Source organism: Kogia breviceps, chromosome 18, assembly GCF_026419965.1.
Source record: "Kogia breviceps isolate mKogBre1 chromosome 18, mKogBre1 haplotype 1, whole genome shotgun sequence".
Lineage (NCBI taxonomy): Eukaryota > Metazoa > Chordata > Mammalia > Artiodactyla > Physeteridae > Kogia > Kogia breviceps.
Genome location: NC_081327.1, coordinates 40,168,639 through 40,183,700, shown reverse-complemented (window position 1 = coordinate 40,183,700; position 15,062 = coordinate 40,168,639). Strand labels below are relative to the sequence as shown.

At 52.4% G+C, this 15,062-nt stretch overlaps 2 protein-coding genes across 3 annotated transcripts; one reads left to right on the top strand and one right to left on the bottom strand.

Moving 5' to 3' along the window:
- Positions 1 to 1,264: 1,264 nt before the first annotated feature.
- On the bottom strand, positions 1,265 to 4,046 carry THAP11 (THAP domain containing 11). Its single transcript, XM_059044912.2, has one exon. It carries the CDS (start codon positions 3,796 to 3,798, stop codon positions 2,866 to 2,868), a length of 933 nt encoding a protein of 310 aa, XP_058900895.1. The 5' UTR covers positions 3,799 to 4,046; the 3' UTR covers positions 1,265 to 2,865.
- Positions 4,047 to 4,133: 87 nt separating this feature from the next.
- On the top strand, positions 4,134 to 15,057 carry CENPT (centromere protein T). 2 transcript variants are annotated; one of them, XM_067018311.1, is made up of 14 exons: positions 4,134 to 5,188; positions 9,205 to 9,254; positions 10,666 to 10,753; positions 10,891 to 10,978; positions 11,086 to 11,182; positions 11,303 to 11,439; positions 11,552 to 11,588; positions 11,804 to 11,952; positions 12,659 to 12,820; positions 13,133 to 13,447; positions 13,700 to 13,790; positions 14,391 to 14,567; positions 14,647 to 14,751; positions 14,833 to 15,057. In XM_067018311.1, the coding sequence occupies exons 3-14, from the start codon at positions 10,724 to 10,726 to the stop codon at positions 14,954 to 14,956; spliced, it is 1,512 nt and encodes a 503-aa protein (XP_066874412.1). In that variant the 5' UTR covers positions 4,134 to 5,188; positions 9,205 to 9,254; positions 10,666 to 10,723; the 3' UTR covers positions 14,957 to 15,057. The 2 variants fall into 2 exon arrangements, with proteins under 2 accessions (XP_066874412.1, XP_058900845.1); XM_059044862.2 differs by having other exon boundaries at positions 4,252 to 5,188; positions 9,205 to 9,581.
- Positions 15,058 to 15,062: the final 5 nt, after the last annotated feature.

Genomic DNA, 15,062 nt, shown 5'->3' with positions numbered 1-15,062 from the left:
TCGGCCTGGCCCCAAACTGGCCTAGCCGCCCCTCCCTAGGCCCCTGAGCTGTTTCCGCTCGCAAAGCCCCCTCCCCTTTGGTGCTCTGGCCGCCCCTGCAGCTCTTCCGAGTGTTGCTCTAAGGCCAGTCGGGGCGGAACGCACAGCTTTGTTTGTACCAACATTCTTGCGCCCTGCCCGGTGCTAGTCGGACCCAAAACTGGTTTCAAGCAGGCGAGGCTTTTCTTGGGCTGGAGACAAGATTACTCTTTATATTTCTGCAGTTAGGGTCTACGAGACATTCTCACAAGTTTGTTTTTTGTTTTTTTTTTCCAGCAGACAGGGCAGCTAAGAGTTTCATTTTTATTAAGAGAAAAGAGTAATAACTGGCAGGCCCAAACCTTCCCCGTGATTTAAATGATAAAATTGTCCATAATCTCCCTCCCGCCCATTGCCCTTTCCTTTCAACGCCCATTTTCATCGTTTCCCGGGCAACGCAAACATTTGAAGTAAGGCCTGTCTCCAGTTCAGGCCTGCTGGGTAAATGCTCTGCAGCTAAGCCAGGGTCATCACAGGTAAAGTTTATAGCGACAAGTCTTCTCCTGACCAGAGATTTCTCAGTTCTCTTGTTCTTCCAGAAGGGTCCTTCACAGATCACCGTCACCCCCACTGTTCCTCCCGGGAATGCCTCATACGACCAGGCCAGGCTTCTGTTTAATTAAATCCCAGATCTGTATTACTTTGCCTGACTAGAATCTTCTCTTGTTACTTACTCAGGGAGACTCTGCATTGCACTGCTTGCGGTGTATCTAGGACCCCCCTTGCTCTGAGCTGTCCTCCTCCCCTCCAGAAGCTAAAACACCAGATAGGTTGTGTGCTCACAACATCCAGACATCAGAGAGTCCTAGCTAGTCTGGCCCTCACCCTGTCCTGGGAGTGCTGCTGAGAGGTTCAAGGGAAACAGTCTAAGTCCCTTCAACACACAGGAGCTAAAGGACACACTAAAGAGCATAGCTTGGGCCTGGGAAAATCCTCAGTCGTAATGAAGGAGAGTGGGGACAGTTGAGCAACTGATCCAATACCTACCCATAAAGGGCTTCAGTCCCACCTGGCCTGGAAGGGCACTGCTGTGCTTCCACCACCTTATGACAAGCCGGAACTAACCCTAGGAAGGGAGAGATACAGTCCCTTCCACATCCAGGTACCTGCACAACCCATCTCCCACCCCTCCTCCCCACCACAGACTTGTTTCTCAAGTCAGTGCCAAGGGGCCAGAAGGAGAGCAGAAACTAGAGAGACATTTATTTTAGAGTCACTGCAGTTTGAAACCACAGGGAAAGCGCCCAGGTAAGTGGCTTTTTCCATATGTAACAGAGAAAGGAGTCATATGTTTTATGGAGCCCAATAAGTGTCCATTTGTGCCCCAACACCCATGTTAAACATGGCTAGCTTTAAAGGCATTTGTAGCTAGCTTTGAGCTAAATTACTTGGAACCATAGATAAAAATGTCACCTTGCCACTACAATATCCAATCTAAAGATGTTAACAGCCAAGAAAATGAGTCAAGGGGTCACAAATTCCCAACTCCTATGCTTAAAGTCCTCTATGGATCCACCTCCTTCACAATGAAAGTGTACCAAAGTCAAAGGTATCTGTATAAGAGTCCATGGCTGGCTCCAGCTATGGTCTTCAGTGATTTAAGTAACTGCATGCCCATGTGTGCCAGACACCATACTAGGCCTAAGGGCTATAATGGTGAGCAAAATTCAACTCCAGCTGAAAATTCTTAAGGAATTCAAAACCCTCAGAGAAGTGGGCTGCCACAATTCAGTTTAGTTCTCAGCTGCTACTTCTCCCAGTTGAAAGGACACAGGGAGCTGACACAGGGAGCTAACCCATGGACAAACCAGGACCATTTGGTGCAATTTCCAAACTCTTCGGGGTGAGCTGGAACTCTGCAAAGACCTTATGAGGCCAGGGTCCTTGTGCTTAGGGCCTCTTTATGGAGAAACCTAGTCACTGAAGCATCTCTACTCTCAGGGTCAGCCTGGTCCTTGAGACCTAAGGCGGAGAAGGTGGAGGCCTATCAGGAAGTCCATCTCCCCATGTTTCAGGGACCCTTAGCTGAGTCCTTATAAAAATAAATTGGCGAAACCCAAATAAAAACCTTACTTTCTGTTTAATCTGTTTTGCCAAACAAACACAGTGAAAACTTTAGTCTGACTAATTGTACAGAAAATAGAATTTGTAACCAGTAGCAAACATAACAGGATAGACCTAAGTCCCTGGCAAGCTGGATCTCCATCAACAGGTCACCTAGATCCCCCTGTCGATGGCCTCCTGGGAGGGAGGTCCTAGGAGGCAGAGGCACAGACCTGCCAGTCCCCATCAGAATCACAGGCTGCACCTGGGAAGGAAAAGCACAAAAAGTAGAACTGATGTTACTTGGATCTCTTATCACTACACACAGAAGAGTTGTCTCTGATTGCCAGCCAAACTCAAGATTTAGTTGTCTTCCCAAAGCCACAGTCCTTGGGCATCTCGCCTGCATCCCTAAGGGATAAGTTTCAAGTTCAGTGGTTCTGAAGCCTCTGCTTAACCAGAACCTGCAACATAAACTTGGGGTTGGGGAGTGAAGGTGGGGAGGGGTAGACAAAGTCATAATTGCTGGTGTCACCAGTGCAGTCTGAGATCCCAGACTTCAGGACCTTATTTCAGGAGGAAACAAGAGAGGGTGCTTGGTCACCAGCAAAAGAGTCCAGCTGCCCTAAGGCTCAGTACTACCAACCAGTGCCCCAGGAGTATGAGGGACTTCAACAGCGGCGGCCTCAGGTCCCTCTAAGCTGGCAGGAGTCTGGGAGTCCCGAAGGCCGAAAAGGGACTCGTTCACATTCCGTGCTTCTTGCGGATGACAGCCATGGCCAACAGCCGATCCTTCTCGCGTAGTTCTTCACGGAGTTTGGCCTCGGTGAGACGCAGGTGACGGATGCTGCCCTTCATCTCCTTCATCTTCACCTCCATCAGCGCCAAGATGTCCCGCTGCTCGTTCAGCTTGCGCAAGAGCTCCTCCTCTGTGGTGCCTGACGACAACGAGTACGAGTGATCGGAGCCAGTATCAGGGAAGCCCTCTTCCCCGACCACCACCAACTGGGGGCCCATAGGGCAATCGGCGGCCTCGAGCCCTGCTGTAGCAGCCTCTAGCTCCGACGCAGCGGCTGCAGCGGCTGCGCCCTCTGCGGCCGCGAACTCCACTTGCACCGTCAGGTCAATGGGCTTCACATCTTCTCCCGTGGGAGTGGTGGGCGCCGGAGGCACGGATCCCGGAGCCTGGCTGCTGTCCACAGCAGCCTGAAGGGTGAGGAGCACAGCCGCTGAAGCAGATACCAGGTTCGGCTGCAGCTGGGCGGTCTGGGCAGTGGAGGCGGACGGCGACGGCTGCTGCTGCTGCTGTTGCTGCTGTTGCTGCTGCTGCTGTTGTTGCTGCTGCTGCTGCTGCTGCTGCTGCTGCTGCCTGCGGCGGGCGGCTGCGGCCCCCGCGGGTCTGCGTGCTACTTTGCGCTCGTTGACGCCGCGCAGCGGGAAGATGGTGGGGACCCGCACCGTGTAGGTTTTGCGGCCGCCTTGGAAGTGAACGCTGCAGAGACGGTGGCCCGTGGTGGGCTGGAAGGTGGAGAAGCACCCACTGACGCCGGCACGGGACACATTCTTGAGCCAAAGGCGCCGCAGCTCAGCGTCCTTGGGAAACGTGTAGAAGTGCAACGCCTTGTCCCGGTGCGAGTTGTTGTAGCAGCCTGGCACGCAGCACGTAAAGCCAGGCATGGCTGCGCCGCGCGGCCCGGCCCGGCCCACCGGCCTTCTGAGCCTTTCGACGGCCCGGTCTGTATGCCGCCGCCCGCCCCTCGACGGGCGGCACCGCGCGAGGCCCTGGGCGGCCTCCCACTACTGCCGCCCGGCGCGGCCGGACTGGCCCGGTGCCCCGTGCCCAGAATACGCCTCCCGTCGGCCCGCGCCGAGCCAGCCGCCCAGCCGCCCGCCTGCGCTCCAGAGTGGGCCCCAGGGACGCCGCGGAGGACCGCCTGGGAAAGAGGACTACGCCCCCCACAATGCACCGCGGCAGAAGCCGCTCACTTCCGGAGCGGGGGCGCGCTTGTTCCGGCCTCTTTGCAGCCCACGTAGAGCGGACTCTTCCCCTACACGGCTCACCCTCGGCGGACTAGAGAGGCGTATTCGGTGGGAACGCTGTCGCTTGGAGCGCCCTTCGCAAGGACCTGGAATCCTGATGGGAGTCGGGCGGCACGCGTCTCCCCAGTGCGCAAGCGCCCTGGGCATGTGCCCACGGAAACTACAAATCCCGCAATGCGTTGCGCTAAACTTGGCGGCTGCGGCCTGGAGCGCCGCCTAAGGGAAAGGTCGGGTTGCAAGCGGACCAGGATTCGGACGAGGTTGTGTTATTCGCCGGAAGCGGTCCCCCAACCCTGAGCTGCTGAGTCCACGGCATTCCTGCGGGGGAGGGGAGGAAGGACCTAAGCCTCAGCGCCCCAAAGGACCTCAGGGAGACCTTTTGTCTGCCTTGGAGACTTTCCCCCGACTCAGACGCTGCTTGCCTTGACTGTCTTATTGACATAAACATAGTCATCACTAGGCGCCTACTGTGCGCCGAGCATAGTGCAGGGAGTTGGGAACCTTGCAGGAACCATACAGACCCGGCCTGGCTGTAGAGGGATGAGAGTCAGGCTTTTGGATAATAGATGTGAATGAATGCACACTAATGGATGTCTAAAAATAGAAATAAACGCTCCAAAAAAAAAAAACAAGGGAGAGGGAAAAGTGGGAGGCAGAGGCCCAGGAAGAAAAAATCCACGAAAAGCTTGGTTAGGGAGGAGTTGCTGGTTTTTGCCCGGGAACCAGCCTGTAAGAACCTGAGGCAGGAAGGAGCTAGGCTCTGCCCTTAAGGATCCTCAAGGGTAGCCAGAATAGCAGAAGCTCCGAAAGATAACAAACTGGGCCAAGTTACAAGATTTGTGATTTTATTCTGCCAGTGACTGGGAACTGTTGGAGGGCTGTTAAACGAGCGGTTGGACAGGATTTGTATTGTAACAAGTTACCTCCCCAGTCCCTCGACTTCCTTGGGGAAAGTGTTCTAAAGGGCAAGAGAAGAAGCTGTGGAAAACCAGCGAGGAGGCCAGGCACTCGTCCAGGAGAATTACCTGTAAGCTAGCCCTCCTTTGCCGAGTTCCCCGTTTCTCCCACTTTTTGCCGTTCTTCACCCTTTCTCTTGACTCTCTCTCCCTCCTCACTTTTTTCTCTTCTGATTATAGACCAGACCACGGGTATGAATTCGAAGCCTAGTTTATATATTATTTCTAATTATTTGATATAAAAACAAAATAGATCGGGCCTTTTAAAAATTTGCAAAAGCACTCCAAGTTAACTCACTTTTTTAGTTATTCCTTTTTATTTTTGGCTGTATTGGGTCGTTGTTGCCACACACGGGCTTTTCTCTAGATGCGGCGAGCAGGGGCTACTCTTTGTTGCGGTCTGTGGGCTTCTCATTGCGGTGGCTTCACTTGTTGCAGAGCGCGGGCTCTAGGTGCGCGGGCTTCAATAGTTGTGGGGTGCGGGCTCTAGAGCTGAGGCTCTAGAGCGCAGGCTCAGTCGTTGTGGTGCACAGGCTTAGTTGCTCCACGGCATGTGGGATCTTCCCGGACCAGGGCTCGAACCCGTGTCCCCTGCATTGGCAGGCGGATTCCTAACCACTGCGCCACCAGGGAAGTCCAAGTTTGTTATTCTTTATTGTAAAACAGACCCATACTTAAAATGTTCTAGAAACATACAGGACAATGGGGAAAAAAAGAACTATTTTTCTGGTCCCAACACCCAAACATTACCATTGCATTTCTGTTTACAACCAATGTGATCCTTGGTTATTTGTGTGGATTTCACAGAACCATTCCTCCTGGCCAATGCAAACTGAGGTCCACAGCTTGAACCCCTTCAAATTCAGAAATGCATTCTTTAGTATGTGTAGCCCATGGTGAACGATGTGCATTCATTTGGGTGAATCATTTATACAAGTGTAAAAACATGAATACACACTTTGTTATATGTTTAAATGTTTATAAAATGTGTGCAGTAGGGATAAAATTCAGCAAAGGTCATTGCATCTGTTATTATGTATTTTCATTGTCATACAGTTACTGATACGGTTCTACTCCTACCAGTCAGTCTCAAGACCTATCTTACTCAAAAAATGTTGGTGAGAAGTCAAACTTGATGTCATTTCTTTATGTACAGAACATTGAAAATTATGCTCTATAAAATTACTTTCCAGACTTGAGGACACGGGGAGAGGGAAGGGTAAGCTGGGACGAAGTTAGAGAATGGCATGGACATATATACACTACCAAATGTAAAATAGTGGGAAGCAGCCGCATAGCACAGGGAGATCAGCTCTGTGCTTTGTGTCCACCTAGAGGGGTGGGATCAGGAGGGTGGGAGGGAGACGCAAGAGGGAGGGGATATGGGAATATATGTATATGTATAGCTGATTCACTTTGTTATGTAGCAGAAACTAACACACCATTGTACAGCAATTATACTCCAATAAAAATGTTTTTTTTAAAAAAAGGGACTTCCCTGGTGGCGCAGTGGTTAAGAATCCACCTGCCAATGCAGGGGACATGGGTTCGAGCCCTGGTCCGGGAAGATCCCACATGCCACGGAGCAACTAAGCCCGTGCACCACAACTACTGAGCCTGTGTGCCACAGCTACTGAAGCCTGTGTGCCTAGAGCCTGTGCTCCGCAACAAGAGAAGCCACCACAATGAGAACCCCGCACACCACAACAAAGAGTTGCCTCCCGCTAGCCGCAACTAGAGAAAGCCCACGCGCAGCAATGAAAACCTAACGCAGCCAATTAATTAATTAATTATTAATTAAAAAAAAAAAACCTCTACCTTCCAGTACATAAAATCACCGTGTGTGTGTGTGTGTGTGTGTGTGTGTGTGTGTGTGTGTGTGTGTTACGCAGGCCTCACTGTCGTGGCAGAGCACAGGCTCCAGAGGCCATGGCTCACGGGCCCAGCCGCTCCGCGGCATGTGATATCTTCCCGGACCGGGGCACAAACCCGTGTCTCCTGCATCGGCAGGCGGACTCTCAACCACTACGCCACCAAGGAAGCCCTAAAATCACCTTTAATCTACACTTAGTCTTCTACACTCAAAAAATGTCTGGAATGCAACGCCTGGTTCTCCCCACCCCCACTGCCCTGCCCACCTTCTATCTTGTCACCTCTGGAGAAAGGCAAGAACCTTTGTCACATGTCTCCCTGATTCCAATCTTGCCTTCCCTACAATCTGTTCTTTACATGGCTGCCAAAGAAAATATAATTATGTAATACCTCTGCTTAAATCCCTCCGGTGGTCTATTGCATTTAGAATATTCTCCAAACTCCTTTCCAGAACCTGTGATACCTCACATGGTCTGGCCCCATGAACCCAGTTGTTTTGATTGTTTGTTCGTTTTTGGTTTTGCTTTCTTGTGTTTTTTGGCCACACCACGCGGCTTGTGCGATTTTAGTTCTTGGACCAGGGATTGAATCCAGGCCCTCGGCAGTGAGAGCACAGAGTCCTAACCACTGAACCACCAGGGAATTCCCCCAGTGTTTTATTATTTAAAATAATATTTATAAAATTTTATTATTGTTATTTTGGCTGCATTGGGTGTTCGCTGCTGCGCGCTGGCTTTCTCTAATTGAGGCAAGAGGGGGCTACTCTTCGTTGCAGTGCACGGGCTTCTCACTGCAGTGGCTTCTCTTTGTTGTGGAGCACGGGCCCTAGGCGCACAGACTTCAGTAGTTGTTGCTCGCGGGCTCTAGGCTCGCCGGCTTCGGTAGTTGTGGCACTGAGGTTCCGTGGTTGTGGCTTGCAGGCTCTAGAGTGCAGGCTCAGTAGTTGTGGTGCATGGGCTTTGTTTTTCCGCATCATGTGGGATCTTCCCAGACCAGGGCTCGAATGTCCTCTGAATTGGCAGGTGGATTCTTAACCACTACACCAGCAGGGCAGTCCCTGTGTTTTGTTTTGTTTTTTTGACAAATAGTAAATATAAAGTTTAATCAATCATGTAAGCACAGTAAAGACAATCTATGCAAACACAAATAATGCTGTGAAAAGTAAGCTCATTCTCAAATTGTTTTGAAAAGTTTTTAATGTTTTTTCCATATTATCCAGTCCAAAGCTTTACAAATAATAAATAAATCTTGCACTTAGGTGGTTGATAGTGATCGCGGAAATGTGCCTGCAAAGGGCTAGCAATTTAAGTCAGATAACACAAACGTCAGATCTAAATGACGAGGAATATTGATATGATTTTCCTCTGCAGTTCTCTAATTTTGAGAAGCAAGAATCTTATTTTTTCTTTGGTCTATTTTTTTTTTTTTTTTTTTTTTGCGGTACGCGGGCCTCTCACTGTTGTGGCCTCTCCCGTTGCGGAGCACAGGCTTTGGACGCGCAGGCTCAGCGGCCATTGCTCACGGGCCCAGCCACTCCGCGGCATGTTGGATCTTCCCGGACCGGGGCACGAACCCGTGTCCCCTGCATCGGCAGGCGGACTCTCAACTACTGCGCCACCAGGGAAGCCCTTTTGCTCTATTTTTTAACATAAGCACAAATATGCCCATGCCACTGCCAGTATCTGAAACTTTACACACAATTTAGGAGCGTGAAGGAGAGCTCCACAGGAAACTCAGAGCTCAAGTTCTATTTCAGTTCCCATTAAAATTGAAGAAAGGGGGCAGGGGGCTGTCAATTGGTGAAAATATGGTAATGGAGTCTCCAGCATTAACAGAACTTTTGAGAGCCGGAATTCATCTCAAAACTGCTGTTTGGAAATTTTAACATCTCTGCTGGAACACAAACAGCCCACTAGCCTCTGAGCCTGCAAACTGATCTCTTGTGATAGATACAGGTTCTATAGACATATTGGTCTTTGCAAATGCAAATCTGATCAGGTCACATATAGAATACAGTTATTTTTTTCCTGGCCCAAATGTGTCTCTCCTCATCTTCGGAGAGGGAGATGAGAATGAGAGACATTCTCACAAATAGTCACTGCTATTTATTCATGACCTGGCTTATTACTTGTCAGGTACTGAGTTAAACATTATCTAATTGACTCATTACACACAGACACACCCTTATTAGATGGTTATCACTCTCATCTTACAGGTGAGGAAACCGAGGCTTCGACTGGCTGCACATACTTGCCCAGGCTCAAGGTACGGATGCCCGCAAAACCCGTTTGCTACCACCACTGTACACACCGGGCGAAGCCGGCGGCAGGACTAGAACTTCAATTCCCGTGGGGCTGTGCGGCAGCATCGCGAGAGTTGACCTAAATTCAGCAGCATCGCGAGAGTTGGCTTAAATGTGGCGGCGGGAAGGAGGCGATCGTAGCTGCCGCAGCGGCTGAGAGGGCTGGCTGCTGAGGCGATGGCGGACGACTACAGCCGGGACAGCGAGCCTACGACGCGCACGTTGTTACGGCGCGTGCTGGATACAGCGGATCCGCGCACCCCGCGGCGACCCCGGAGTTCTCGGACCGAGTATTTAAGGGCGCTGCCCAACACAAGAGCAACCAGAGGGAGTGGGCGATGGGGGGGGTCCAGAGCTGACCCTGTTTAGAGACGGAAACTGAGTCTCGGAAAGGAGCAGAGTCCAGGGCTCTGAGAACAGGCTCCTTTCTCCTCGCTGGGCTCGGGTCAGCTGTTTGTGCGCCCACCCCTGAGACTCCAGGCCGCTCCGGACCTCAGAGCTCAATTATGCAGGCGTTCTTGGGGGTCCGCTTCTGGAAGCGAAGGATAGGTGCTCAGAATCTGGACCTCTGCTATGTTCTCTAGGCCAGTTTTTTCCAGAGTATGTCCAGGCATCTGCCCTGAACTGTCTCCCAAGCGGTTCCCAGCTGAAAGATGGGAAAGGAGTTGCAGAGCATAGCCTGGGTAGCAGTCAGGAGGCAGGAACTGGAAAGATGCTTTGCTAGAGAGCAGCGAGTTTGGCCTGACGTGGTGGGAATGTCAGTGGGTGAGGGCTGTGGTGAGCTTATGGTGCAGAGAGGGTGGAAGATGGCATCTGCTGACTTCCTGGGGCAGTGCAGTTCCTTTATAGACAATGGGAAGCCATTCATTACAGGTTTTAGACCTATGAGTGTTGAGGTGGGAGTTGTGCCAGAGGAACATTTATGTGGTTCTGGAATCTGAGAGGGGATTGGATTGGAGAGAGTACGGCTGGAGTGACCCATGTGGAGGTTGCTGTTAGAACCTGACTAGTACTTAAAAGGTTTAAAAATATTGAAATATCCCTGGATTGTTTTAGTGTCTAGAATGGATACTTTTCCAGTTGTTCCTCTTATCTGTGTGGTTAACCCCTACTTCTGCCATAGTCACCTCTGTGAAGCCTTCCGCAGCCCTTCTCTCTGGCTGGGTCATCATATTCCTTCTCTCTTCCCATACCCCTCGGCTCCCTTTCATCCACAACCCTGTTGACATAGAACTGGGAATAGGGCTGTGGGAGGGCAAGTGGTTTCTGGTCCCTGTCCCTGAGGGTAAAGGACTTCAGCCAAGATCCCTGACGAAGACCCGTCTCTAGTTCACCCTCCCTACATAATTCTCACAGTTGTTGCTGTTTACACAGTGTCCAGAGAGCCCTGCTTCAAACACCTTCCTCTAGGAGGCTGAGGAGCCAAACAAAGATGACTGCCAGGCGTTCTCATAGAGCCAGGGTAAGTGCCCTACCCACTGATCACTACAGGGCTCTGGTTGCCTTAGGGGTCTCTTGAGTAATAGCTCTGCTCTGGAGCCCACCTTGAGGGACTGTCAAGGCAAAGGGACAAACTGATTGCTTGATGCTTTTACCCAGTCTATTGACAGATTGACCCATGTTCAAGCCAGTGGACACCTGGAGGAACAGACACCTCGGACTCTGCTGAAGAACATCTTACTAACTGGTGAGTGAGCACTGGCCTGCAGTGAGAATCAGGCACCAGCCCTGTGGTATCTCTCATTTAGGGCAGCCTGCCCTTCCAGCTCCACTCTCTCCTTGCTATTTCTACAGCCCCGGAATCTTCCATCCTAATGCCAGAGTCAGTGGTGAAGCCAGTGCCGGCACCGCAGGTGGTCCAGGCTTCCAGACGGGAAAGCGGTCGGCACAGGTGCAGTAAATTCCCTCCTTGGGCTAGGCTGCTGGGCATTACCAGTCAGGGAGCCTCTTGGGGCTCTAAGAGCTAGAATTGGGTGTCCTGGCTTGTCTGAGAAAAGCTCCATCCTTGTAGCCTGGAGCTGCAGCTTCCTGAACTTGAGCCCCCCACAACCCTGGCTCCAGGTCTGCTGGCTCTTGGCAGAAGGAAGCAGAGACTGAGGTTGTCAGTGTTTCAGCAAGGAGTGGACTTGGGACTGCCTCCCTCCCAAGGTGAGGTCCTGGACAACACCTGTGGCCACCCCCTCTGTCCTCTGGAGAGACTGAGGAGGCCTTAGAGAGGCCTGGGTAACTTATTATGGTTTCTTTTTACATCCTCTTGCAGAGCCTCATGGGAATGCTGATGCCTCTTCCCTCACCAGGTGCTGTTGCCTGTTCCGGGAGTTGGTGGAGGAGAGGCTTGGGGAAGCGGGTGCTGACTAGAATGCAGTCTGGCCATAACTGCTCCATACTCACAGCATGGTGGCTGGGTTCTAAGAGATGAGAACACCGGGGCAGCTGGGGGACTCCTGGGGTGGGGTAGGGGCGTTAGACCTCAGGTACCTGACTTTCCTTTGTGCCTTGTCCCTCCCATCAGCTCCCTTAACTTGACCTTCGCCACACCTCTGCAGCCACAATCAGTGAAGAGGCCTGGTTTGGCCCGCAGACCTCCTACCCGCCGAGTTGTAGATGTGGGTACATTTATGCAGGATCTGCGAGATACTTCCCTGGCCTTAGCTCCTCCAGGTAAGGTTGAGATTTCCATCTTCTGGCCTGTGGGGAAAGCTTTCGCCCCATGATTGATGGGAGGTGCTGCTGAGTCCAAGGTTTTTTCTTTCTCCTTTAAGTCAAGAACAGTGAGCAAGCCTGGCCAGTAGGTCTATGAGAACTTTCTGCTTTCTTTCTGCAAATTGCCTCTTGTCTTGTGGGGGCCCAGTCTTAGTCCCTCAGTATCTTCCAGGACCCCATATCCTTGAAGAGCTACAGGACTGAGGGTAGGAAAGGGGTGTGATATGGTGGCTGGAGCTTATTGGGACGTTGAAAGGGGCTAGGTTTCAGGATCAGCTGTTCAGTCAGAGCTGACCTGGGAGCCTGATTGCAAAAGACAAGTCAAGTTCACCAGGATAAGAGAAGGGTTTCAGGCAGAGGGACCTGAATGAGAAGTGGAGAACGGAGGCATGGGTGAGCAGATTGGGTGGGGCAACCTATGGAGCCTGGGAATGCCAGGCTAAGGAGCAGGAAGGTAAGCAAGGAGAGCTGTGGAAGGGAGATTAGGCTTAGAGTAGGCTTAGTCTTCTCTCTGAGGGCCACTTGGGCAGGCTTGTGGGTCCACTACCCAGGCCCTGGTGACTGGGTAGCAGAGCAGCAGGTGGGCGTGCAAAACACTGAGTGCCAACTGGACCTTGATCTCCAGATGAGAGCCTCAGAACCCCCGTTGCTACTCTGCCAACAGACATAGTGTTGGAGGACACCCAGCCCTTCTCCCAGCCCTTGGTTGGCCGTTCCCTCAGTGTGCACCACTCCCTGCCTTGTCCCTCTCACTCTGCGGCTAAAGATGTGGAGAGGGCTGCCAGTCGCAGGACATGGAGCGGCGGGCTTGGGCTGCAGAGCAACGGTGAGTATGTGGGGCACGCAACCTGGAGCCAAGCCTAGCTTAAGCAAGAATTGGCATTGGTGTTTCTTCCTCCTCAGGCCCATATGTGTACCCCCTCACCCCCAACTCCCTTTGGAGGGCTGTTGATCCCTCCATCCAAGAGCAGAGTCAGTGCTGGGCCAGGAGATTCCAAACCAGTACCCTGGGGCTGCCTCTGGCCCTCTTCCCTCCTTGATGGGCTAGGCTGGGTTTTACTACTCCATCTTTACCTTTCTCAGAGCTACAGCCCTGGCCTATTGCTTTTCTAGCCTGTATTCTCTCCCCTTGATTCAGGTGCTGGGAAACCAGCCCTGGCTGGAAGGGTGGAAGAGGTTGATGCCCTTGCTTTGGGCTTTCCGAACATCAGCAGTAATATCTCTGGAGAAGATGGAGTAGAGCCCTTACAGAATGGAGTAGGTGAGGAGGCAGAGGAAAGAATGGAAGAAAGCTTGAGGGAAGTGGAGAAGGAGGCAGAAGCACAAGGATCCACCAGAGCAGAAGAGCCTGAAGGACACATAGAAGTGACCGAAGCAGAGGGATCCTGGGGGGCTGTCGAGGCCAACGAGCCAGAAGGATCTTCAGGGCATGAAGACACCTCTGGTAGAACAGGTAAGGGGCCCAGTGCAGGGATCAGGGGGTGGTTGGGTAAGTGACAGCTGTGTCCCTGGCCTTGGAGGAGGGGCTTACCTGGCTTGTGTTTCTGGGCACAGGTGGTCTTGGGACAGGGAAACTCTGAAGGGTTCCTTGCTTGGCTGGAGCTAGATGGAGCCCTCGAGGAACAGGATAAGGAGGCTGTGGGCCTCCAGGGTTGAGTGAGATGGTCAGGCCTGTGCCCTCTGTAACCCTGCCCTTCCTCTGCAGCAAGTCCTGAGCTGGCCTCCAGCACCCCAGAGTTCCTTCGGGCCAGGCGACTTCAGCTTCTTGAGCCAGCTCCACCGCCTAGCACTGCAGTGTAAGATCCCACGACCCTGTTCCACATGGGCCTCTTGGAAGGGGGCAGCTATTGAGGTTGGCATTGGGTACCACAGAGTTATCACTCTTCCTTTAGGTATGTAGATGTTTACCCAGGAGAGCACCCTAAGGTGGGCTGGATGGGGCCCACTTAGAGCACATCTGTCTTCCTGGTGCCTGCTTGCAGGGGCTTAGAGGAGCCTGGGCAGGGGGGAAGTGCCTAGGTTAGTATGCAGTCAGAGAAGGCTTCCTGGAGGAGGATTAGCAGAATGGGACAGGCAGCAGTGGGCTGAGTAGGGGGAATGTCCATGCCAAAGCCTGAGGATCATGGGCCTGAGCAAGTACTGGTTTGTATGGCTAGACTGGGCTAGACTGGGACATTGTGTCCAGATTGTGGAGGGTTGGGGCCCCAGGGAAAGACCAGGCCTCTACATAGCCCCCTGTCCCCACTGCCCCCCAGAAATGGCTAGAGCTGTTGGTCCAGCCTGGCCAAGGCGCACAAGGGCCTCAGTCTTGGCAGGAGCCAGCAAGACTTATCTTTGATTAGTGGCCTCTTTAGGTAGCAGCAGTTCAGCTAACTCTGTTCACTCCTTGCCCCCAGGTTACCTTCAGAGCCTCCGGAGACTCTGTCGGCCAGGCTTCCTTCCAAGCCCCGAATCCCTGGCTCCAGACCCCGTCAAGATCCCTACAAGACTGGACTGAACCAATATGCGAAACTCTTTAGCTTCTATGCTAAGATGCCCATGGAGAAGAAGGCTGTGGAGATGGTGGAGAAGTGGTGAGTCCTTGACACTTGGGGTGGGGAGAGGAGCCCCTCAGATCATGAACAGTCTGTTTTACCCCTACTTTCTTGGCAGCCTGGACAAGTATTTCCAGCATCTTTGTGACGACCTGGAGGTATTTGCTGCTCATGCTGGCCGCAAGACTGTGAGGCCAGAGGACCTGGAGCTGCTGATGCGAAGGTAAGTGGATGGAAGCAGGGAGGTGCTGGGTGTGGGGGTGCTGGCGCTGATTCTCTCATTCTCTATCTTCCTCTGCTGCAGGCAGGGCCTGGTCACCGACCAAGTCTCCCTGCATGTGCTCGTGGAGCGGCACCTGCCCCTGGAGTACCGACAGCAGCTCATCCCTTGTGCATTCAGTGGCAACACTGTCTTCCCCGCCCAGTAGTGGCCAGGCCTCAACACCTGCCCTGTCCCTACCTGGGACCCCTTGGCCCCACATACACTTCTAGGTTTCCTCCCTGCTCCCTAGCATCAATAAAATGTCACAAACA

Excerpts from the sequence above, each read along its gene's own strand:
- THAP11 (XM_059044912.2), bottom strand. The coding sequence starts at position 3,798 with ATGCCTGGCTTTACGTGCTGCGTGCCAGGCTGCTACAACAACTCGCAC.
- CENPT (XM_059044862.2), top strand. The coding sequence starts at position 9,469 with ATGGCGGACGACTACAGCCGGGACAGCGAGCCTACGACGCGCACGTTG. Across the intron at positions 10,979-11,085 it reads GAAGAACATCTTACTAACTG|CCCCGGAATCTTCCATCCTA; the intron begins GTGAGTGAGCAC and ends CTATTTCTACAG. Across the intron at positions 11,589-11,803 it reads GATGCCTCTTCCCTCACCAG|CTCCCTTAACTTGACCTTCG; the intron begins GTGCTGTTGCCT and ends CCCTCCCATCAG.